Consider the following 24,171-nt stretch of genomic DNA (forward strand, 5'->3'; position numbering starts at 1 on the left):
CCGCTGTAGAATGAACACACCAACTGCACGAATGCATGCACACATTTCAATGCGAAATCTAACTCTTGCTCAAACCACTCAGAGGAGTTAACTTTACAAAAGATGAGCCAGTCCACTGATATTTTCCAAGTGGCTACCCTTCTTTCCAAAGGGACAAAAAGCAGCGTATGGATTTTTCATATCACAGGTATCGATGAAGTAAGGATGTCTGTTTGTAAGAAATGCCATCAGCAGCCTATAAAGAAAAACTTGCATCTTACAATTAAATATGCCCTTAAACCTCCCACCCCCCAACACAATAATGCAAAGAAACCAATTTTGCGCTGCTGCTTAATTAGGTCTCCTGCCTGTAGTAGGCCATCACATTATGTCGACCTATGCAATACTTTATGGAAGAGTCACCTCCAGAGAGGCCGAAAGCCATTTCCATCAACTGCATCGATGCTGACACTAGAATGGCAATACGTCTAACAAGGAGGAGGAGGGCAGACTTCATTTTTTTTGGTGAATAAGCTCACATTTACGTTTTACAAAACTGAGATATTTTCCAAATTACAAAAAACGAAAAATTTTCCCCATTCTCTTTTTGCTAATTCAATATTTGAGGCAACATCAAGGATCACAGTGCTTACAACATGTTTTATTCAATTCACATAGAAAAGCATGCAGTATTAATGTAAAATGGTACAGTATTAATGTAAAATGTTCAGTGCACATTAGGTAAACAAGTCATTAGCATACAAACCCATTTTTATGGTCTATACAGGCATACTGAACACATTTAGCATAACAATGCTTTTTGGGAACTAAATTAAAAATTGTGCTTAACTTCAAAAAATACAAGCCATAGTTGCAGTGTTGAAGAGGAGATGTTTTCTAACCGAAGTGCTGTAACCCTGAAAAGAAAGAGGCTGCTACCTTACACCCACTTAAAACAAGAATTTCAGTACAGTACAGTGCTATGGCACAGCCCAAGCAGCAACGTTTCCTCTGGGAGGCAAGTTTTATGGCAAAACTGACATCGTCATGAATCCATAGGATATATAGCCCGTAGCTGCCTTACACGCACAAAATGTCATCTTTAGGAATGGGAAATGTAACCTTTAAAACAAATTCTCACATAAATGACTGATTCGACAAAGACCACTTAAAACTGTCCCGTTCAAGGCCGCTGTTAGCTGTGCTGACAACTGGAAGGTCGTGTATCCTGAAAACTTAAAAAAGCACCCAAAACCCTCAAACCCCCAAGTAAACAAAATGCCCAGCCACAGAAAAGCATCTGGAATGGTTCTTCCCTAGGAAAGAGCTTGTAATGGGCAAGGGAATGTTCGGTTTTCACATAGTCGAAAAAGACAGGATCAGATTGCATGGAAGTCATTAAAAATTAAGTTCACCTGTAAATATTCAACATTTGCAGGTTGACAACTTTCGAGTCATGGCCTGTTTCCAAGCAGAGTCAGTTTTTGGTGGTTTTCGACGGGCTAGCACTGGAAAGGCTGCTCTGAATTTTCCTCTTGGTCGACTGACTGGCATTTTTATTTTTCCTTTCAGCTATAAAGGAAGACACCCAAGGAGGATTAAGCTGATTGTGCATGTCAGATGACGTCTTTAAAAAGCAGGAACCGAACTTCTGTTCCTCAAACAACCTCTGTGAGTTACTGAAGAGTAAACTCTGGGAAAAGTCTCTTTGAAATAAACAGTTTGGAGGTTTGATATCACTAGCCGCTGTGTTCTGGCCTGTAAACAGCGGAAAGTGGTCATTCATCTCTAGCTCAGACGGGGAGAGGATGGAAAACATGGCAGGTTTCCAGCCAGTTCTGTCAACTGCTAAATCGCTTGTCTCCGGACTCTTCATACTCTGCTCCTCATTCATCTCTTCCAGCTTCTTCTCAGTTTCATTCAGAAGCTTAGAGCACTCTGTTGACTTTGAAGAATTATCAAGATCGGACGACTTGAAATTATAGCATGGACTCTTGCTGTTGTCCGATTCGGACATCATTGAGTCCAACTCCGAAATTTTATCGAGGTAGGCAGCATCCATCGATGCCTCACTGGAGGTTCTTGTACGATTCATTTCGGAAGAGCAAAGACTATGTAACCTTTTAGGTAGGCAAGAACTTGTTTTATCACCGGATTTTGCTGACGTCTCACTTGACTGACCAGCTACCGAATTTTGCTCTGATTCATCAAAATCTAAGTTCTCCGCAAAATTTGTTGGGCAGGTCCCCCAAAAACCTGATTTTCCTGTAGTAAAACAGTTCAGCTTCTTTTCGCTATTACAGCTGCTTGTACTGTGTTCTGGAGAATCTTTGCTGCCATCATCTGAAGTGTCACAAAACTCTTCAAATTTCAGTTTTCTCAGGAATGTTGATGGTTTTCTTGCGTTTTCTTTTCCATCAGGAGTGTTCAACTGAAGGCGACTCAGAGACAAAAAAGGAGCGCATGGTGGTGGAAGATCATAAAGTTCTTCATCCTTATATGGGGTACACTCCTCAATTTTATTCCACTGCTCTTCTAAGCAGGCATCCATATTTGTAGTATTTTCATCCAGGAGAACCCCATGACATCCTGGAAATAGTTCTTTCTTTGGGGCACACTGGGTGTTCGAGCCATTTGAACCATTTTGACTAGCAGAGCTTAAACAAGCTCCACCGCTTGTCAGCTGTTCAAGATTGTCAGGACATTGACTGGTAGTCAGAGTTTTTTTCTCCTCAGCCTGGGTTTTCAAACACGTCGTATCTTCACCGCTCTCAGCTCCTTTAGCATCTGTGGAAAGCGCTCTCTCACTAACAGCACTCACTGTCTGGGCTCCTTTGCCGGCACTTTTCAGCTGTAAAAGCTGACACTCCATTTCTTCTATGTATTTATCACTTCTTTCCAGTGCCTTTTTTAGACGGTTCATTTCACGTTCACTTTGTTCTACTTTGGATTGAAGTGCAGCTACTGTAAACCTACCAAACCTGCAAGAAATAAAAAAGAAAGAAAATATTAAGCTGGAAGAAGACGTTCGCGTGGTGCTTTGTGAGCTCATTTCAAGAAAGAACAAAGCTGTTAAATATTGTCTTAATTTGAAAACAAAAGTCAGAGCTTTTCTCTGCTAGTTATGGAAAAAAAAATCATCATAGATAATGTACAGGTAGAGGTGAATACCTGAAAAGCCAAAATTATACTATTAGTGGTAGTAAGGCAGTAACAAGCAGATTACCCTTCCAGGGGCTGGTTCTATCAATTCAATTCAAATATGCATGAAGAATTATCCCCTAAAACAATGGCAAAGATTTATGATAACATTTGAACAGTGGTCCACATCTTGAAATATTTACATTCAATCATTTTCCTACAGTACAGCAGTGTCTTACAATACATTTCTTACACAATGTCACCTTGTCAAATACAAAACGCCAATATGAAATTCAGAAATTGCAATAGTCCTTTGAGGTGGTTTAAATACTCACAGACCATTTCAATTATGTTCCCGTTAGACATACAGCTTTTCCTCAGCCACTGTGTGAATGGTACTTCCACTTACTTCACAGCTACTTGTGGTTTTTTTTGAGCTTTACAACAGCAACAATCTAATTTCTTCCTTGACTCCAGCACAAAAAACCTGCCACTTGTGGTCTGTGAAAGTTGTGTATTCGTGGGGCTTCCAGCTTGAGCACATTTTCAGCTGCCAAGATACGGACTTGCCTCCCCCCCATCCTCCACCAGCTTTCAAGACTGACCTTCCCCAGAGGGCAGGTGAAGGTTTCAGCTCTATGCCCTGACTAATTCTAACCTGTCACTGACAGGTGGGCACCAGGGAATTCCCTGCTCTGTCCAAGGCTTTCAATTTACAGAAAGAAAAAACAATTAAAGTTCTGGTATTATTAGGAAGGAGGGAAGGACCTGCAGCCACCCTACAACTCTGACACGCAAGGTTTTATATCACAAAGAAATGACTATTCTGTATGTGGGCTTACACTGACCTCCACCTTCCATCTTGCAGCTCCACGTTACAGCACAGGTTTATATTCACTCTTCCAGCACAAGTTTATATTCACTCTTCCAGCACAAACACTGCCTGGAATTTCTGCCCTGTTTCTTCATCTGTCCGTCTGTCCCTCCTTCAGAGTCACAGGAAATTCCCATGCCATTTTCCCCATTCCACCCCCTCACCTCTTCATAAAATGCTCCCGCTGCAAGCTTTAGACCAGTGAGGTCTGAAGGTAGTGTACCTGTGGCCTGAGACCACACTGGTAAAATATCCATGAATCTATGCATGCATTTCCAGCAAAGAATCAAACTGTATTTTGTTTCTTGAATTCCTGAGCCCAGAGCAGACGGAAACTGCTCTATGGTGACAACTGCAGTATAGTGAAGTGGGCATTGGGGGAAAGGAATAAGGGGGGGTATCACAAGCCCCAAACAAATTGGGCATGAGCTACTAGATCTACTGACATATTTCACAGTTCAGTTGCTTCTGCATATTTAAAGGACTTGGAAGATGTTGGTGTAGATGGTTCAGTGGTGGGTAAAAGTCACACAACAGTCTAAGTCAGTTCTTTCACAGCACTACTACTAGACCACTTTTTAAATCAGCTCAGCCTAAGCTTCACACAGTTTTGGTATGTGCCACTCACGACTTTGTAGACACAAAATGGCAAGGTAGTAGTTATATATTCAGAATAGGAGTGTGCTCTTAGTAAGATTCCCTCCCCTCTCCCCAAAAGAAGCTGGCCAGACTGGAACTCTGTCGAGGCAAGGACCCACCCCGGCTCTGCACCACCTCTACCCAATTACCTTTGTCTTCATAAAAATGAAGACAGACCATTTTTCAATTGCTTACTCTATGGTTACAAGTTTTCTCAACTGATTACAGCAGTTTCTCCATTTCTGGTTGCATGCAAGAAGAAAATGGGAGAAAAAGGTGCACCGGACTGCCTCCCTCTCCCCTATGACATTAGATAAAAGCAGAATCACAGACAGCTCAGGAATGTTTCAATTATGTTTTCAGGTGAAGGGGGTTTAAATGAAATAAGCATCCTCATATACAACACATTTTGGCTTACTCCCTCCTTCAGTAAAAGGAACTCAGATGTTGGTTTAAGATACTGAAGCAGCCACTGTAGCACAGCAGGGCCCAGCCAAGACCTTTCCTGCTTCCTAGGGTGATATAGAAGTATTTATTTTGCCTTTCTCTAACAGACTTGTTCACACAGCCTTACAGGAGCAAACCCTACACTGCTTAAGAAAGGATACAAAGATGATGCAAAAGTATGAATTAGCTTAATGGTCAAGTGAGAGATGGGTAAAACTGCTTCTGTAAAATAAGCAAGATTTTCTGGAGTCTGCTGTAACAGACACTTTGACAGAAAAATTAAGCGTGTTTACATTTATATGCATACCTGGCAATTCCTTTTTAATGGAAGAATGGTGTAATATGTTTATTTAATGCAAATAGCATTAGTGACAGCCTAAGATTTGCTTATGAGGAAGAAGCACTGTATTCTCAAGTGCAACTTCTGTAACAAGTGTCTTCAGGTTAAAAAAAAAATACATTAGGTTGTTCAAAGCCAAACAGCATCACTAATACGTTAATTGTTGCAGAGGGATGTGCTTGGGAATTTTGGTTTTCAGAAATGGAGCATATGACATGCTGCCTACAGTTACCTCTGCAGTTAAGCACCAGGACAGCAGCTGCTTTCTGTTCCTGGTTTGAGACTTGCATGCATTTATTTCCCAAATTTTCAAGGACATGGATTTTTAAGACAGCTCTATTACAATGCACATACTTAAACCAATTAATCCAGACTAGAGCATGACATGGGCGTTTTAGTGACTGACCCGGCAGGTCAGCAGAGAGTTTCAAAGACACGCATAATTTGGTTAAAGAAGCCAGAACCCTCCCCATCAAACCAAACCACTCTAAGAGATTTCCTCTTCCTTCCCCTTCAGATGTAGAGTGCGCGGTGCCACAGCCAAAAAGTTATGGTCTGATGATGATAATAGAATGCAATACAGTTACATGAAAATAAGTTAAAGTTTGGGCTGGCACTCTAGATAAATTCTTTTTCCTGAAGTATTTGAACGATTTCACACTTGGTAACAAGAATGTGAAGGCACACTTCTCAGTAGAAGTTAAGGTATTCAGCATACATGTGGTAAAGAGCACGTTTCATATCCTCATGCATGGACAAAATCTTTTGAGTGTTAAGGTCTTATTCTTTAGTTCTATCACTTAAAACAATGAGTTTATATTCACTATATTTCTTTCAAGTATATCCTTTCTACAGAAGACTGAAAGTCCAGAGAAACCAGTGGTCACTCACAAAGTGAACAGAAAGACGTTTCAGGTGGGATCTGGATCCTTCGACATAGACACCTAGTGACATTGAGATGGTCTAAGGTCTTTTACACGACTGCTGGCCTCCAGCTATCACTCTGGAAGGACAGAGGTGTCCTGTAGGTCCTGTATCACAGACCAGGCAGGTGCACTGGATACGTTACAGTGTCTGAGGTGACACTGGATGTCTAGATGAGCACTTGAACCCCCATATTTCAGGATCTCTCCTCAGAGTCCTCCTTCTTGTCCCAGCACGATTCTAACCTGACACCAATCAGAAAGTAGTCAGCTCTCACCTACAGTAATCAAGAAGAACTAACATTATAGCTATAATGCTTGAGTAACCCTATTTCACATTATTCCACAGCTGTTCCCTCAGTTACGTTCGAGTATTCCTGAAGATGTCCACTTAGAAACCGCTTGGGAAGTTAAATAACCTGTCACCTACAAGAGAAAAAAATTTCTTCAGTTGCTTCTTCTTTTCTTAGCTATCAATTCTGCAAATTCAGCTTTAGGGTTTTATTTTCACACATCAGAGACCACTGACTGTAGCATGTCTGTCTAGCTGAGCCCTTAAGTCCTACTAACTCAGTTTAAAACTATACAACCTCACACAAACATTTCTCTTTGTGGATAGTAAGCAGCTGCAGTAAATAGTTTTCCTGTATAATCATTTACAGAAGACTGAAACTGCAAGCATGCCATGGAAGATGACTCTCCAGGTCTAATTACCTGATGGCCCAGACTGGGGACTGCCCTGCGGCTCAGATACATGAGCATGATCCATCCTCCAAAGGAAACAAAAGGGTGAGAAGTGGGAAATGACAACGTACAGTCAGGACATGTCAGAGTTCGAGATCAGACAATGCCAGAGTGCAGAACCAAACCCTGTCCCACCATTTAGATACACATTTTCTCTTGGGTTCTGCAGTCAGATGGGAAGAAAGAGGTAGGAAATCCAAGAACAAACCAGCTGAAAGCCTTACTAGTTTCTACAGCCCTTCTGCGATATCACGTACCAGATACAGCTGGACGAGAATGAGTTCTGCAATCATGCTCTACATCAACTACGAAAGGTGAACTGGCAGCAACATCTTGACAATACCCCAGGTTATACACAATTGGCTTAGAAGTGTGTCCTATCTGCACAGGCATGCTCAAGAAGAAATAACAGTTACTGTCAGATGGGGGCCTTTTCCCACAAAGCAAAAAAAAAAAAAGTCAAGAGATAGATCTCATGCAGGTTTCTCTATTTAAGATCTGAAGCCAGAAAAAGATGCATCAGTAACAGAATTTGGTTCCACTGAAGAACTCCTGGGTATAGCCTACTACTGCTTTCCATTCTGCAGACCAGGCTGGCTGACAGAAGAAAGTGTGCAATGGCTCCTTCTTGAAAAAAATAGTAGAAACATTTGCTATAGCTAATTTTCTAAGCTTGTAAAAGAACAAGTTACTTTCAATACAAGCAAATATTGGGCCGTAAATCCCCTTCATCACACAGTTCACAGACTACAAACCAAGCTGAAGACCTTCCTCATGAAATCTCTCCTGAGCATTAGGGAAATTCACGTCTTTCACGTCACAAGTAAGGCTCAGCTTTACTGTTTGTGGATGACTGGAGAGCAGCAGGATTTGAGCAGAACAGTGAAGTCGGGCACTTTCTTTGAAATGAGCTTCTCCTTTCACTTAGGGAATCGGGTGAATTCAGACAAACGTGTAAAGCCTCTCCAAGCATTTTAACATCTTTCAGTGAAGCAGCACTGGTCCTCCACATAAGAAAGCCAGATTATACCCAAGGTCAGTGAACAGCATAAAACAGAAAGGATTACATCAGAATTACTACCAAAAAAACCCCACCAGAAAACCCACAAAACCAAGAAGTGTGATCTGAATGTCCTTACCCATCTGCTTAAAGTTTAGGTCTTCATGCCTGGAGTGGATGCTTCCTCAGGACTTAATGCTATGAGTCAAGAACTCAGAGCTGTTCTGAAGGCTACTAAATAGCATTTTCTCCCATTTACTTTCAAGGCCACACTGCAACTGGCCTATGAACGGCCACTCCTCTGGGACAGCAAGCTTGCAGGGAGGTGAGCAAGTAGCCCAGATTTCTATCATGGAAGATAACAGTGTTCTCACCCTCTGCACTCCGGACACAGGTTACTAGAAGCCTCTTTGTAGGCTCGGTGAAATGCAGACTGAATTAAATAGTCTGGCATGAGTGGAAATATTTGATTAAGACAAAAGCTGGATGTTGTACAGAATGACCTAAAAAATCAACAGCCTTAGATTTCAGTGTGTAGGCACCTGAAATCACAAATCTAGACAAGATAAACAGTAAAACTGGAGAAGGGACCCCCCTGCAAACAACAATAAAACAACTCAAAAAAACAGAGAAAAGAGATAGTGCAATAATTTTCTGCATGCTACAGATAGTTTTTCAGACTGGGATTTTAACTGGCAGAGGAAATTAAATATTTAGGGAAAAGACTCCTAGGAAGCCTAGAAGTCTGGTTTAAGCTAATTTGAATCTAACCATTCATAAAATACACTATACCCTGGAGTAGATGGACTTGCTCGTTATTTTCCTTCAGGTAAAAAGCAAACACCCCTTTGCCAAAAAGGCTTTTAGATCCATTGTGCTTTGCCAATAGACCTAACAGTTTTCTATTTTAAGTAGAGCTGGAAGTAACAGGGCTTTATCATCCTGCAAAACATAAGTTTTTTAAGTTTTCCTGTTCTGTATCAGGAAAACGGAAGTTGAAATTTGCTCAGGAGAAACGGCAAACCAAGCACAAGCAACAACCACCAAACAATCAGTGTGATCTGCCTGGGAAACAGGAGACTAACGCAGGTCTTCTGTAAATATCAGAGCAAGAAACTTACCCCTATTTGCTTTTCAGACCTATGTCCCAACTGTATGAGGGTACAGTATTCTGGTGAAGGTCTACTCTCAAAAATGTTTCGGGGTGGGGGGGTGGGGTGGTGGGGGTGTGTGTGAGGGAAGGAGTCTAATCAATCAGTATCACCAATTAAAAAATTGTGTACAAATCCCCGACACGGCTGTAATGTCAATTTTATACATGACATTTTCCAGCAGGTTTTAATGGATACAAACAAAGAATAAACAACTCAAGACTATGATAAAAGGAAAGTTTTTAACTGACCCCTGAAGAAGGCTGAATATACTTTTCCTGTGGTGTCACGGTAGAGTCTGTGTTACAAAGGGATCATTCACCTGCCATCAGTGTTTCCTTCGCTGTAAAGCAAAGCCTACTAAAACAATTTCGGTTGTGATATTTAGCTCCAGTGTCATTATGCACAAAATAAACAACATTTGGGGTAAGGGGACTGAATACTGACAAAACCTTTAAAAAGTAATTTGATAGAAGTTTCATTTAGTTACCTAGCCAGCTGATTAAGCATGAATCCATACCCAACAACCTGAAGGTAAGAAATGTATGACATATGAAACAATGCGGGTGACACTAAATTACTAACATCCAATTCAGCAGCGATTTTAAACTGCACTAGAGAGCCATTCAGATACTTTTTCCAAAAATTACCTTCTGAACAATTCTGAATAAGGTACACTGAAACAACTGTACTGGCAAATCAATGTACCTGCACAGAAAAGGTTAACTACAGTGACGCTGTCAGGCTCTGATGCTTACGCCTTTAATTCTGATTTCATAAGCAAGGTAAGAAGACATTTATTGCAACCCCTGTTCAGTGTGGGAAGCCTAGTTGAAAGATCTTTCAAATATTATCAAAGCTTGCCATCAGAACTGGAAGAACATTTAAAAAATGTCTTGATGTTAGGTCTGGTCTAGATACTGACAAGACTAAGGACCACAACAATGAAAATCTGTAAAATCTGCCAACAGCACTAAGACGGGGGAGAGTTCCTACCACCTGAAGGACGTGACTGGAACTCAGAAGAATTGTTTTAAGTTTGACACGTGCATCAAAACATTAACCTGAAGAAAGTCAATAAACGGGTAAAGTCCCACACTCTGGAAGGGGACGTCAGCAGCACAAATGCAAAATGAAGTAGGAAGGTAACTTTCTAAAAGCAGCTATTCAGTAGAACTGGTACTGGCCATTCATGCTAGAAGCACCAGGTAAAAGGAAGCAACAGAACCGGTATTACAAGATATCAATATAAAATGTAGCAAGACAGAAAGTTTTTCTGCTCTAGTTAGTGCTACCGAGGCTTCATTTGGACTCTTGTACCCGGTTCTAAGCATTATTGCTTCAGAAAACCATAGACACTGGAGAGCCCCGTGTGTACAGCAAAACCAAATAAATCAGAAGTTTACTTTTTCTCTTATGTCATGCTTATCTAGAAGAACTGAACAAATTCAGCCTAGCAGCCATGACTAGGATGGAACAGGTATAGGTAGGGTGAATCAAAATTGCTAAATTTAATGTGCTGAAGGGTTTCTTCCAGGACAAATTTTTCCTTGCAGTACACCACTGGGGCTCAAAGAAAAAACAAAGCCGAAGATAGCAGAAGCAGAGTACAGACATGCAGACCCCTGAAGTGTTTGAACTGTTCCCGGCCCAGTTTAAGCCTGGTTCAATTAATGTCCTCAATACCCATGCACAGTTCTAGAGTTAGGATGGACCAAAGATCATTCCTAAGAGGCAGGCAGGACACAACTAATTATTCTGGAGACTAAAAACAGTTTAACAGTAGAGACACAGACAGGTCAATCCAGGTGGCATCTGGGTTGCAAACCAGACTAGTACAGTGTCCAATTTCTAATAAGATTTGGCTATATCTGTGCTTCTAAAAAAGAAAGTGACTGGCTATTGTTTTAGGCCACAATGGCAAAAGATGGGAAAATAATCAGCTTATAACAAAGATTAGTTCTTCAGCACACACCCCGCCCTCCCCCCAAGATCTAATTTTTCTGACCAACAGGACGATAAAGTACGCACGTAAAGTAAAATCAAGTTATACGATGTGGTCCCTTCTCGCTCTTCTTTTCTAGGATTTATTTAGTGACTTCTATTTACTTTTTAAGTTTTCCATCTTTGCCAACTTACTCTTGAACCTTATTGGAAAAGATATTCCATGTCATTAGAGCCCTCTCCATTGCCAAGCCCTTAAATAGGGTTCTATCTCCCTTATTAGAGTACTTCAGGGCAGAATGTACTTTTATGCATTTAACAGCATAGCACAAAGATCGTGCATCTTCTTTCCTGTGGTCTTGAATGACAAGCAGTCTGGCAAGCAAGCTCTCTATAAGGATAAATTTAATCTTCCAGTAAGTTGAGTTGTGAACCAGCACAAAATCCAGAGAACTCTCTTCTCACTCTACACAGGTACCTCCCAGGCCCCTTCCTCAAAAGCACCGTATAAATATTCAGCCAATGCTGCTCCTAGCTTTCTCAGTTCTAAATCAATGAGAGAAAAAAAGGTAGAAAACCAATGAGATAAAGGAACCTAACTTCAAACATATAAACACGCTGCTTCACAAAGTACTTCCAAGGAGAGGTATCTTAGCACACAGCTGTAATCCGTATGGCAAAGTTTCTGCTTTTCGAGGTAATTTAAGTGTTTAAGACAGTATTAAACAGGTGTCAGTTCTGGGAATGATGTTCTCATGCTGCAGAAGCTTGATTCTACGTATCTTCCCCATACAAAGCTATTGGGGACTTTCCTTGAATAGGGAGCCTAAGCCCACAGAACAGACCCTGAAGACAGCAAAATGAAGAACAAAACACAAACAACCAGAACCTATGCACTCAGCAACAGACCTTCTACTTTGACCACATACCAGATTTAGAAATTTCCCAATAACAATTTAACTGTAGAATTCAACTAATAAATCCAGTCCTTCAGTATTGGCCAGATAACGCAAGAAAGAGGACTTGTAGTCATGTCATATTTCTTCACTGTAGACTTGCTGCCATTCTGCAAGTTGCATTTGTCACCCAAGTCTACAAGGATAAAAATTCCACAGTCTACCTGGAGACACATATGCAACAGCATGTACACCACCACAATTTTAGGTTAAAGTCCTACAACAGTTAAACAGTCTATAAATAAAATATGGTAGCTTTTAAAATATTCACATACTTTTGGGGTGATCTACTATCAACTTCAGCTTTTAGTCGCAAATTCTCTCTTAAAAGGCTATTGTTTTCCATGCTCAGTTTCTTATTTGCCTAAGGAAAAGAAAAGGAAAAAAAAAAATAAGTATACAGTAAACCAAAAATGGCTTCTAATATTTATAGGACAAGCTGTTTCTCCTTTTTAAAGAGACAGAACTAGAAATGTGAAGGCAGGAAACAGAGCCTTCAGAAAGGGACACCACTTAAAAATCACCATGGGAAATGGCTTGCAAAACTGAAGAGCGAACAGACATTTTTTATTTATATTCCCAAAATACATCGCAAGTGTCCTATCTAGGGAAATAAACACAGCTATGTTAGTTAGTACAGAAAGTCATTAAGGAGATGTACTAATGGCAATTCCATGTTTTTTTTTTTCCACATGACTAAATACATTAAGTACATTAACATTACAATGTGCAGGTATCAGCAAAACTAATGTTGAACAGCTTCCTCCATTCCGAATTAGAGTAAGATGACTGTGGTTTTTTTGGCTTGTTGTTTTTAAAGCATAGTTATCCTATGGATGTAAATTCATTACGACAAGCTATTTGCAGTCTTTCTTCACTTTCTTCCAGGACGTTGTGATTAAGACTCCTGATTCAGAACTCTTCTTACTCCTTGAATTGAGGTCAATTCCTCCTTCTCCGTTCAGCGGACATCCTTGTTAACAAGATACTTCATACAAAGAGAAGTTTTCCTGCTGCCGTGTTTCAGAACAACGAATGCCACCATCCTAACAAGTAGAAAATACTCTGCGCTTCATGGTCTGCTCTAGTCTCCGTATGCTGAAAATGGCATCACCAGTCCAGGAATCGTAATGCACAGCCTCAATTAGATGACGCTTCCACTGTATAGCAGAAATATGATCTAGGGGAGATAGGTCCAAAGAAGCAGCTATGCAGCTGGGCTCAGGAGTGAAATGCACTTTTTCAGAAGCATCAAGCAGGGCAAGAACAGAGGCAGAGAACTCTTAAATGCTTATACGAATACCCCAAGCAACCTCTCCAGGTGAGGCTAAGACAGTGGGGGGTAGGGACAATGGAGCAGAAAAAAAAAAATATCCCCCCCCCCCAAATATTCCTAGAGGCAGAAAGAGTAAATAGAGACTTCTGGTATAGAAGGAGTGGGAAGTGTGAGCCCAGGACTTGGGTGCCCGAGTGTCAACTATTTGGTATTTAAAAAATAAAAGCACAAAAAACTATCCTGAAACAACGAGTAAGAATCCAGGACACCTCACTGCCAAAGGAGCACCTAACCATTTGACAACATGGCCAAGATCTTTCTCTCTTTCCAGAGACACAGTTCCACCAGCCACACAAGCAGATAGCAAATTGCATGACTTGCGTAGAGTTGGTAGTCAGGCATCCACGTGGCACACAGCAAAGCAGGGCCAAACCTCTTTGGTGTCCTTCTTCCAGAGAGTGCTCTACCCTCCAAGCCAGTTATATGCAAGGGATCCCCACTTGCAGCACAACGTCTAGATTAACGAGTTCATATAACCGCATCATTAATGAGTGTAATTTGTCTCTTATTTCTACTACTGGGTTTGTATCACCACTTCCATACTCGTTCTGACTCCACTCAAACTAATAATGCCTACTTTGGGAGTTTCTGCTCTAGGACATTCAACTATAAAGGTGGCTGCTATTTCCAGACTCTGTCCAGTTTTAAAAACAAAGTGACGGCAACCACATTTTCTGAGGGACCCTGTCTCACTGGGAGGCAATGGGTGGTCGAAGCTCCTGGGTCAGGTACTTTGGGGACAAGAAGGTTTCTGGTTCAAGACTGAGTGTATGTGAGGAAGAGGTCTTGCTGTTCAGACTGAACAGCTCTTCCTGTTCAGACTGGGGTTGGTCAGCGCATGCCCAGAAGTGAAACAAGGTCTAAAAGAAGAGTCAAGCGACTTTAGGTACATCTGGAACTGAGCAGCTGCTGAACAGGGAACAGACGGGAAGAGAATGTTGGACTCTATGATTTTAAAGGTCTTTTCCAACCTAAATGATTCTATGATGGCAGTTTAAGACTTGGTCCCTAAAATCCATCTAAACCTCTATTCATATCTAACCCTTAACCAAATTCAGACTTCATAAACTTAAAACCCTTTTCTTGCCAATGCTGAAGTTATACTGAAAAAAACCCAAACACACTCCTCCCTCAATCCGTGCTATATTCTTCTTTTTACTTACCTAGGGGAAAAAAGTTAAAAACCTTGGTCACCACAAAAAAAACCAGACAGTCCAGTTTAGCTTTACAGAAAAAAAAAATACAAAAAAACCACACAAAAAAACTGGCAGACAAGAACTCTTTGCTGCAAATCCCCTTTTGCCAACTACAAATGACTCTGAAGCTCCTGGGATCCTCTTAAGCGGGCAGAAGATGCATCTCAGTCTGTAAAGTTGAAGTCTGAGTCTAGCTAAGCTACTGAAAACGCTAATTTTGGAAACTCAGTTTATTCCTTTCAGTGTTTATCATACATTCCAATCAGGGCCAGAATTTGCTTTAGACTACACAGAAGCAAATCTAGAAGTGTCCCATTAACAACAACAGAATGGAAGAACAGTATAATGTGGGCCTCTGAGTCTGCAGAAAAATGTAAACACTATAAATGCTTACAAAGGAGAAAAAGCTGTCCTAAACACGTAATGCTTCGGTTTTGCAGGAGGCAACCCAGAATTGTTAATAGAAGAAACAAAGGCAGAGTTTTGAATAAATGCAATTCCAGTTCCTTCCACCTTGCCTTTCAAATTAATCTTGAAATTTCACTCTTCTTCAAAGTTTGAGGTAATCCTTCTTGTGCCGGCAGGTAGATTTTGCAAGACATTTTTATTTAGATGTATTTTCACCTGACCATCTCCTGTATCAGTCCTTCTGCAGCATTAGGTTTTCTTCTATATTACATTCAAGATGCATAAAAAAGCTGTGGGTTTCCAGTAAAGGATCTTCTGGTCATAAAATGCTGAAGCTTGTCTATTTTCAGTCAAAGGGTCAAGTTACTCTGTCTCAGCAAATTGCACCAAAAATATCGGCTAGCAGGGAGGGCAATAGTGCAAAATCTGCCTCAGCCAACTGTACTGTGTTTGGCCACTAAATGTTGTAAAATAGATATATTATATAGATTATTGCAAGCCTGAAAAATCTGGTCATCAATACTGGTGACAAGTGCTACTATAATCCAATTACCCAGCCATAGAGTGACAGAGGAGTTGAAGAAGAGTCACATACAAGACTCACTGGAACAAGCAATAACATCTGACACTTGCAAAGGCTATATGGAAATACTATGACACACCAACAGTCACTGGAATTCAATTTATTCCTCTTTCTTCTGGATCTATGAAGTACCCAGAGGTCACGCTAGCTCTCGCTCCTGCTTAACTAACACAAAACAGTTACACTACAAGATAGCCGAAGAGATGTATTCATTACCTCCTTTAGCTTTTCCACATTATCCATCACTTTTTCATACATATCATTGGCAGCTTTCAGCTTTTTGCTCCACTCCTCTGGGGTTTCTGGGACACTGGTACTTGCTTCATTTGCTGACCTACTAGTTTCCTCATTTTGGCAAGACAAAGCTGATGCCGTAGGATCCAGAAGAGCTTTCAGCTGTGTCTGTAAACTGAGATTTTTACCTCTCAGATCTTCCACTTCTTTTTGCAGGGATTCTATTTCATCCTAAAGGTGTCAGAAATTCACAGGATTTAACATAATGCATGAGATTAATTAAATAATACTGGCAAGTTCCCACAGCACTTCAGAAACATGGGTTCTGGCAAGCCCAGATGCATGCCTTCACTTACACATATATCTAAGTATGCTTATGTATTGTGCTCTACGCAGGATTTTAATCAACCTGCACACTCAAGCATAGTGAAGGTTTTAGTGAAGGGAATCCTTTGGCTACATAAAGGACCCTGAACAAACTGATGGGCAGACCAAAAGCTTCAAAGCGTTCAGCAACATGAATCTATTATTAGGGCGCTCTGGGGGAGGATTTCCTGTATCAAGAGTGCTCTTAAGGTTGTCCTCTGCTGACTCATCTGCTGTTATTTGAGAACATTTCCTGAAACATCACATGTTTGGATCCTGAAAGTCTCAAGATTCAAAATGGACAGAACACTGCCTGGAAGAGGCTGCTGCAGCTACATGGAAGTAGCCACACTTTAGGCAAGACTTTCAAAATGCAGAGAACTAGGCTCTTAGCTGTATTCGTCTGCAGCCACAGAGTAGCAAAAACCTTCAAAAGCCTGATGCTAAAGGGATAAAAGAAGTAATTTATCCTGAAAACATATCTTCTACTCTGTTCACCAACTTAAACACTTGAGTTGCTCAAGGTCAGGTTACTAAAGGAGGACTTACATGACATTTACATAAATCGAAGGCATATTTGCACGAATAATCAAGCTTCCTTTTTTTTCCCCCCAGCACGAGAAGAACCATTTTAAAATTAGTTTTTTTGAAGAGATTTACTTTATCCTACGCCTGCCTGTGTGATTTTGGAGTTGATTCCATACAAACGCAGGAAACCTCCCTTTCCTGACTCCTTCTTTCATAGAGGATGAAAGAAGCTGAGCTACAGGCAAGCTTGTCATCAAAGACAGCCCTTACTTCCCCAGTGGTAAGGATATATACAGTCTGTTTCTTTTCTCTCATTCTCCTCCCTGAGACAGGTTTCCTTGCAAAATATGCGATGTCTTCACACTGCTGCTACTAAGGAAACAGCAGCAGAGAAAACAAACTAAGCACATTCTTTATTAACACCTTTTCACTTTGTTCCTAAGAGAATATTTTTCCAGCAGGAGAGTGGAGATAAATTTCCAAGCATTCACTCACTTTCAGAGAACAATAAAGCAACAATGATAAAAATTAACCTACGCCAGAAGGTTACAGTGGGCAATATTCTTTAGGAAGGAATTTAGTCTCCCTGAGCAACAAGGAATTACTTCAGAAAATGTTTGCATTTGTACCGAAGACAAATCAAAAAGCCCCCAATATGCATAAAGAAAACCCTCCCATACCACCTGGGGGTGGAATTCCCACAAAACTACAGAACTGGCTGTACTTGGCTACCTGTAGCATAGACAGAATGCCATCATGACTTCAGTAGGACCACTTCAAGCACCAGCAAATGCTGTCTCATAACCTTTGCCAGAAGGTGAGATTTTAATGCAGCTGAGTTTCATGTAGTTCCAGTGTAAACCTTTACTCAAATTACAAACAACGGGACTCAAAGCAGAAGTACCAGTTGTATGCAGTAATTTAAGAGCTGCAGTTCACCTGGAAAGTCACAACACTCCTCATGTCCTTACCTCATATTCTTTGTGGAGCAATTCAAGCCTTGTTTTACGTAGGTGTTTTCTGACTGTCGGACTAAATATAGGATCACTTTCACTTGTTCCTCCTAAAGCAGCACAGGATGAAAGAAACACTACTATTGTTTCTTTTTCAGTCAATTCAACAACTAGTAATTCACCTTATAGTGCTTTTCATATTATCAGCTACAAATACAACTAATATTGAACAAATCTACTACCATGGGAGATTTAAAGTCCTTTCATTTTCGGAAAAGGTTAAACAGGAATATGTATCAGTGATATTTAGAAGTCAAAATCCTGTCCCACAGCAGGAAGAAAACTTGAATTTTTCAACTCTGTGTTTTCCGTAACAGAATCCTATCTTACTTAAAACCATACTACCAAAACAGAGCTAAGCTGTGGGGGCGGGGTGGAAGAGGGAATCAAGCATACATTTAATTAGTACAAGATAGCATAAGCTTCTAAAGTAAGATTGTTCAGATATATTTTTCTCTCAGAACCAAATACAGAACTGACATTTTATGCCAAATAAAGAGCGCAGATTTTCTTAAAAATAAAGCAAAAGGGAGGAAATGGTGAACAAAACAAAACCAAACAAACCAATAAAAAAGACCATATACTCATTCAGGATTCTGGATTTAAGTACACTGCTTCTCAGCTAAATGCTATTCTCTTAGTTCAACAGGTTGCAATGCATAGGTAGAGTACTTGAAGTGAGATGCATTTTTTCCAGTTAAAGACACCATCCAATGACGATTTAAAAAACAATCATTAGAGTCACGAGGTACTTGCTGCCTTTGAATATCTAGCCATTAACAGACACACCATCTTTGGAATCTTTACCTTGTAGCTATTATGTATGCTTCTGGAAAGATTTAAAGTCAGATCATCCTTAGACACCAGTAAAAAAACACAGAAGCAAAAATATCCAGACATCTTTGGACTTGAAAGAATCTCCTCCAGCAGTAAATACCAGAAAGTTATTTCAAGGCCTAAAGTTGTCCTTACCTATAATTTCCTTGCAAGGATTTTCAGGCGTGATGGGAATCCTGCAAGCTGGGCACTGATTATTGTTCTTCAGCCACACTTCAATACAAATGGAACAGAAGACATGGTTGTTGACACAGATGACTGGGTGACGGACCTTTTAGTATTAAGGCGGAGGGGGGGGAAGAAAACAAACAGAAAGACACTATGAATACTTTAAAACTCTTTCAGGTAACAGAATATGAAAATATACTACTCCAGCTCTCAGTGCAAGTCTGGCCTTGAAGGGAAGAGACACTGTTGTTTCACAGGGCTAGGCTAGGAGTGACCTCCTGACTCACAACACCAAACTTTCCTATCATTGAAGGCACCAAAGCTATAACCAGCTTTGCAAAACTAAGGTTCTTGATTCCAAGAGCTCATTCATACAGAGTGTGGCAGGCACCTTTCCTTCACCCCACAACCTCCAAGAACCGCAGCCAACCACTTCACTGAAATGCATTTGCCTCACTAGGTAGAAGGAGACCAAAAGACACACATTAGTTGATTTCCAGAAGTGAGGGAATGAGGCATTGCTCCTGGCAACAACCAACACCTTGCCTTGGAAGAGGTGTCACTGAAACGGATAGTGTTACAGATTAACTCTAGCCTGCACATAATCAGCTTCATGGAAATCAGCTTTCAAGAGGACAAGGGCCAAAGCCACAGAGCAGAAACATGAACCAGCGATCACTAATTCAAGCCTCCTGCTAGATATGCATTGCTACTAAATAAGTCATTACCCCAGAACGGGGCAGCTAACTGAAGGATTAAATATTCCAATCAGACACAGATCCTTTCAAGAAGCTTTCCCTCCCCTTCCGAAATAGTAGGGTAAACAAACTTTTAGAAAATATTAATGACATTGCATTATTCTCTTTTGTCGTTTTGCTATAAACCCTGTTTGAAAGTAAGCTGCATAGTAGGACCCAATGCAATACAGAAGACGACGACTTTCCCCTATATCTATGCCTTGTTGCAGCTTCTGTACAGCTTACAGACTCTCAAATCTCTTAAGACTTAACATCTGTGTTAAGGGTCTTAGAAATAAGTTTGTTCTTCATCCACTTCCGTCTTTGCCCAAGCAATGTGTTTTGAGACACAGAATTATCACTATCTATTACTTTAGATTCTACTGCGTTGCACTTAAAACCCAAGTTCAAGAGAATTCTTTCAACTTTAGAAGTCCTCATCATCCCCAGGATCTTCCTCTTTCATTCTATTAGTAAAGTAGTCAAACTAAAAAGGAAAAGCGAAACATTGGCAGGGAGAAGTAAGCGACTGGAAAGGACAGCCAATAATCACTTTGGAAAACAGATTAGATGTGTCCTGTAATAATCATACCCATACAATCAGCATTGCACAAGTTAAAACCCAGGCGTTTTACTGCTGAAATACACATGGATCTGAATTAAGGCTCAGATCCATCAGCCGCTTCTCCAATTTACTATCTATGCCTCTGTCACATTACAGGATTCACAACATTTTTAAAACCTCCAATACGACAGTCCTGGGAGCCAAAGGATTTATCTATACATAAGCAGAAACTCAAGTTACTGATGGTGTGAACAGAGAAAGGCTACATGATTTCTCCAAGTGTCTGCACACTTTCACCTCTCATTAAGAAGCCTTTTTGTGATTAATTCAAGCATTAGTACACCAATGATTTGGAAACATTTAAATATTACATTTCCAAGTATATAAAAAAAAATCCTTGTTATTTATTGCCTTTCTTTACCAGAAAAAGAGCTTTCTCCAGCTTTCCCACCAGCAGCTAGAGGAAAAAACCACTACTTTTTCTCTAGCCGTACTTCTTTCTTACTCAGAAGCAGCCCGAGAATAGTTATATGGATGGTGATGACAGGACACAGAGCAGAATAACGTAAAATAATCCAAACAGGAAAAGACATTTCAAGAGTGCAGGTCTCCCCCCTGGGGAGCAAAAGACCCTCAGCTACCCCAAACCTGACACGGAAGCGTACTTCTTGCAAGTGAACAATTAGTCCGTATCTCTAGCAAAATAGTAAGTCACATTTATTACTCTCCAGGGTACAGTGCTTCTGATTTACACACCTCTACAAGTTTCATTTCAGGGCTGAGGTTTATACTTCTGTCGGCTCAGGAATCCACATAAAGCAACCCACATGACCAGAGCAGAAGCCGCTACTGAAATGTCACACAATGGCTGGGGGTGCCACTGCCCTTCTCCAAGTCCCTGAGCAACTGACTGTGACAAGCCCAGGGGGTGAGGGATCACGACATACTCATTACTAAAAAAAAATTTCACTTGAATTACAGCATAGTTTCAGTTCCTTAATCGACCATAATGTCTAGAGAGACTACAGCTTGCTTGAGAGGGCTTAATCAGTTAGGTGATTTCAAGCAATTTCCTAATTTCCCCTCCCTCCCCCCCCCAAATAATGCAATTCCTGCGCAGATTGAAATCAAATCCTGTACTGTGCCACTTTGAAGGCACTTCTGGACCTTCAAGCAGCATTAATGGAGAAGCAGCTGCATGGAAAAGCAGGCACGCCGGTACCTGTGAACGAACCCCCAGACATCCTAGGGGGTTTCAACACTCACAGAATCATGTGGCTGAGCCCAAGCAAACCGTCAACACCAGAACCAACAGGAGAGACCTTTGGTGATTCTAGGGTGAGTAAACCTAACAGGCCAATGCAGATGGCTTCTGATCTGCTCACTGATTATGAATACAGATGTTGGAAAATAGCCCAGACTTTGTTAAAAGAACATTCAGGTAACAAACACGAAATTTATGCAAGCAATTAGCTCTTACTATAAATGGTTATTTGCACATCTTGCCAATATACTTTACCACACTCTTCACACTGACAAAATGGGCTAACTTTCATCCCTCCTTCCCCCCTCCCCCAAGATTTCTGCTTCATCAAAAACAAGCGGTTGACATTATTGAATTAAGTTTCTCTTCAGTATCTCTTTTTATCCCCTTACTGTTATGCATAATGAATAGTTTCTATTTTGTAGTCAGTCCTTTGCAAACTTTGCAGAGATAGCAAGAGGTACCTTCTGATTATAAGGTGGGCCTTCTACTCAATTTGAAGCCCATGCTACAAACCACAGAAGTATTAGAACATGCCAAGCCTCCATGACACTTTCTGCTCCTCCCTACAAGACAGGACAAAACCGGCAAGATTTTTCCCTTAATTTAAACTAAACAGATTTTTCTTCCTCTAACCTTACTCTTGAGAAGGGCTTTTTCTGATCAAGTATTTCAATGAAGTTCCAAGCTAGAAACAAAGATATGTATTAAAAAAAAAAAAAAGGAAAGACAGTTTTCAACTTTGGCAAAATTGAAACAGCTTCATACATCTAAAAAGGAAAGGATTCCAATAACTTTATTACAGACATCACCAGTAGAGTCACTCATATAATGTTAATATATTACCGCAGTGCAAGACACCAAGTAAGGAGAACGTGGAAATCTGTTCTAGCACAAACTCAGGAACATCAACTCCTGACCAGCTCTGGGAAAGAAGTAGAAATATGAAACAGTGGCTTGAAATAACCTGGTGGCTTTCTAGCAAAATACGTGTGAATACCTAATGTCAGGTGTTTAGATCAGAAAGTCACTAGGATCAGATTAAATTAGCAAATACACTGTCAGTTTGATTTCGCTCTCCTCTTTTTCAAGGGTATCCACTCTGCATTACAGACACAGTACATTTGTGTTCTCCTCCATTTTAATTAAACAGATAAATATGAATGGGGAGGTAACAGGACCACAGCCAGGGAGTCTTGCTGGGCTTCCACCAAAAAACCAAGAAACAAGTAAACATGGTTGCTTAAAGCATCACTCTATGTCAGAAAGCTGAAAAAGGGAGATGTCTGACGATTCTCGCTACCAGTGCTACACCTACTTTCCACATCAAACGCGCCCATTGCCTTGTTACCACCCCAGCAGCAAAGGTCTCCGAGTAAAGGCCCCGCGAAGCAGAAAGAATCTGGACAGTAAATGCCAGAGCACGAACATGAAAGGCTGCTTCTTCCCTGGTAATTGCCGTTGCGCTTTAAGAGGTTGGTTTTGCTTTAGAGAGCAAGGAAAAAGGCAAAAAAACCCAAAACAAAAACACAGAGTAGTGGGGAATGAGCAAAGAAACTGAGAAGCAATTAGTGACAACTATGAAATTAGCTCCAGGGCTTTCAGAGGGGAACAGGCTGGCCAGAGCCCTCCGCTCCCCTGGGGAGCAGGGACAAGGGCTGAGCGAGGGTCAGGAAGAGGAAACGGAAACTTTTTCTCCGGACTGATGCCGTTTTGCTCGACGCTTTTAACACCCGCTTTCACACCGCATCTTTGTTTCGCTTGCCCCCCAAGACGCGGCATCACGCTCACACGCACCCTCACCTGGTGTTTTAAAACGGATTATTCTACAGATATGGGGAGAAAAAAGCCAACCTCCAGACCCACGCTCCGGAGCGGGGGCGGCCCCGGGGCTCCCGACCCCCCGGCACAGCCCCCGGGGTGGGGGGGGTGTCCCGCCCGCGGGCCAGGCTTGCTGCCAGCGTTGGGACGGTGGGAGCCGCCGCCCCCTCCCCCCCCGGCGGAGAAGGGACCCCACACCCCAACCTTGTTCCCAGCACGGAGCCGCAGCCCCTTAAAAGCGACAAACGCGGCGGGGTCAGGGCTGCGGGCCGCGGCGGGGCCCACCCGAGCGGGCCAGAACCCCCCCCACACCCTCCCGTTCCGCCCGCAGGCGGGGGCTCAGGGGGAAAGGGCAGCCGTTACCTTCCCCAGGCAGATGTGGCAGGTGATGGGCAGCGTCAGGGACAGCGTGACGCTCGGCCCGTGCTGCGCCATGGCGGCGCGGCCCGGCCCCGCCAGCGCACAAGTCCCGCGGGCGGCAACGGCAGCCCCCCGCCAGCCCCGCTACGGCAAGCCGGCGAGGCCAAGCCGCCGCCCGGCGGAGGGAAGGCGGCGCAGCGCTTTTGCAGCGCTCCCCTGGAGGGCGGGCGGGAGCCGCGGCCCCCTTACGGCTCCTGGCTCTGCCCGCCGCGAAGGGCCCGGCCTCGGGGCGGGCGGGCAGGCGGGGGCTCGCCGAGCTCCGCCGGGGTACAGGCCGGGCCGGGCCGGGCCGGCCCGCGGCCCCGAGGAGGTGGGCGGGGGGGGGGGGCGCCCGCGGCGGTTTCGGCCTGCGCGCGGCCTTCCTGAGGCAAACATGGCGGGGGGAGGGCGCTGGGTAAAGGCGCTTCGCAGGGGGAGGCCGGCGTGGTCACCAGGGCTCTCATTCCTCTCCCTGTAAGCCTTTCCCTCGCTCAGGTTTCGTTGTGCTAAGTTAAATAAAAACGGGCCCTTTTAATCCTGTTTATTCCCCTGAGTCTTCCTCTGCGCATTTCCCCCCT

At 42.2% G+C, this 24,171-nt stretch overlaps 1 protein-coding gene across 1 annotated transcript; it reads right to left on the reverse strand.

Annotated features, from left to right (window-relative positions):
- Nucleotides 1-602: 602 nt before the first annotated feature.
- On the reverse strand, nucleotides 603-23,696 carry OBI1 (ORC ubiquitin ligase 1). The gene is made up of 6 exons (XM_075423452.1): nucleotides 23,558-23,696; nucleotides 18,775-18,910; nucleotides 17,761-17,852; nucleotides 15,878-16,126; nucleotides 12,414-12,502; nucleotides 603-2,960 (listed from the first exon to the last, which is right to left on the reverse strand). Exons 1-6 carry the CDS (start codon nucleotides 23,627-23,629, stop codon nucleotides 1,457-1,459), a joined length of 2,142 nt encoding a protein of 713 aa, XP_075279567.1. The 5' UTR covers nucleotides 23,630-23,696; the 3' UTR covers nucleotides 603-1,456.
- Nucleotides 23,697-24,171: the final 475 nt, after the last annotated feature.

This window comes from Opisthocomus hoazin, chromosome 1, assembly GCF_030867145.1.
Source record: "Opisthocomus hoazin isolate bOpiHoa1 chromosome 1, bOpiHoa1.hap1, whole genome shotgun sequence".
NCBI classification, from domain to species: Eukaryota; Metazoa; Chordata; class Aves; order Opisthocomiformes; family Opisthocomidae; genus Opisthocomus; species Opisthocomus hoazin.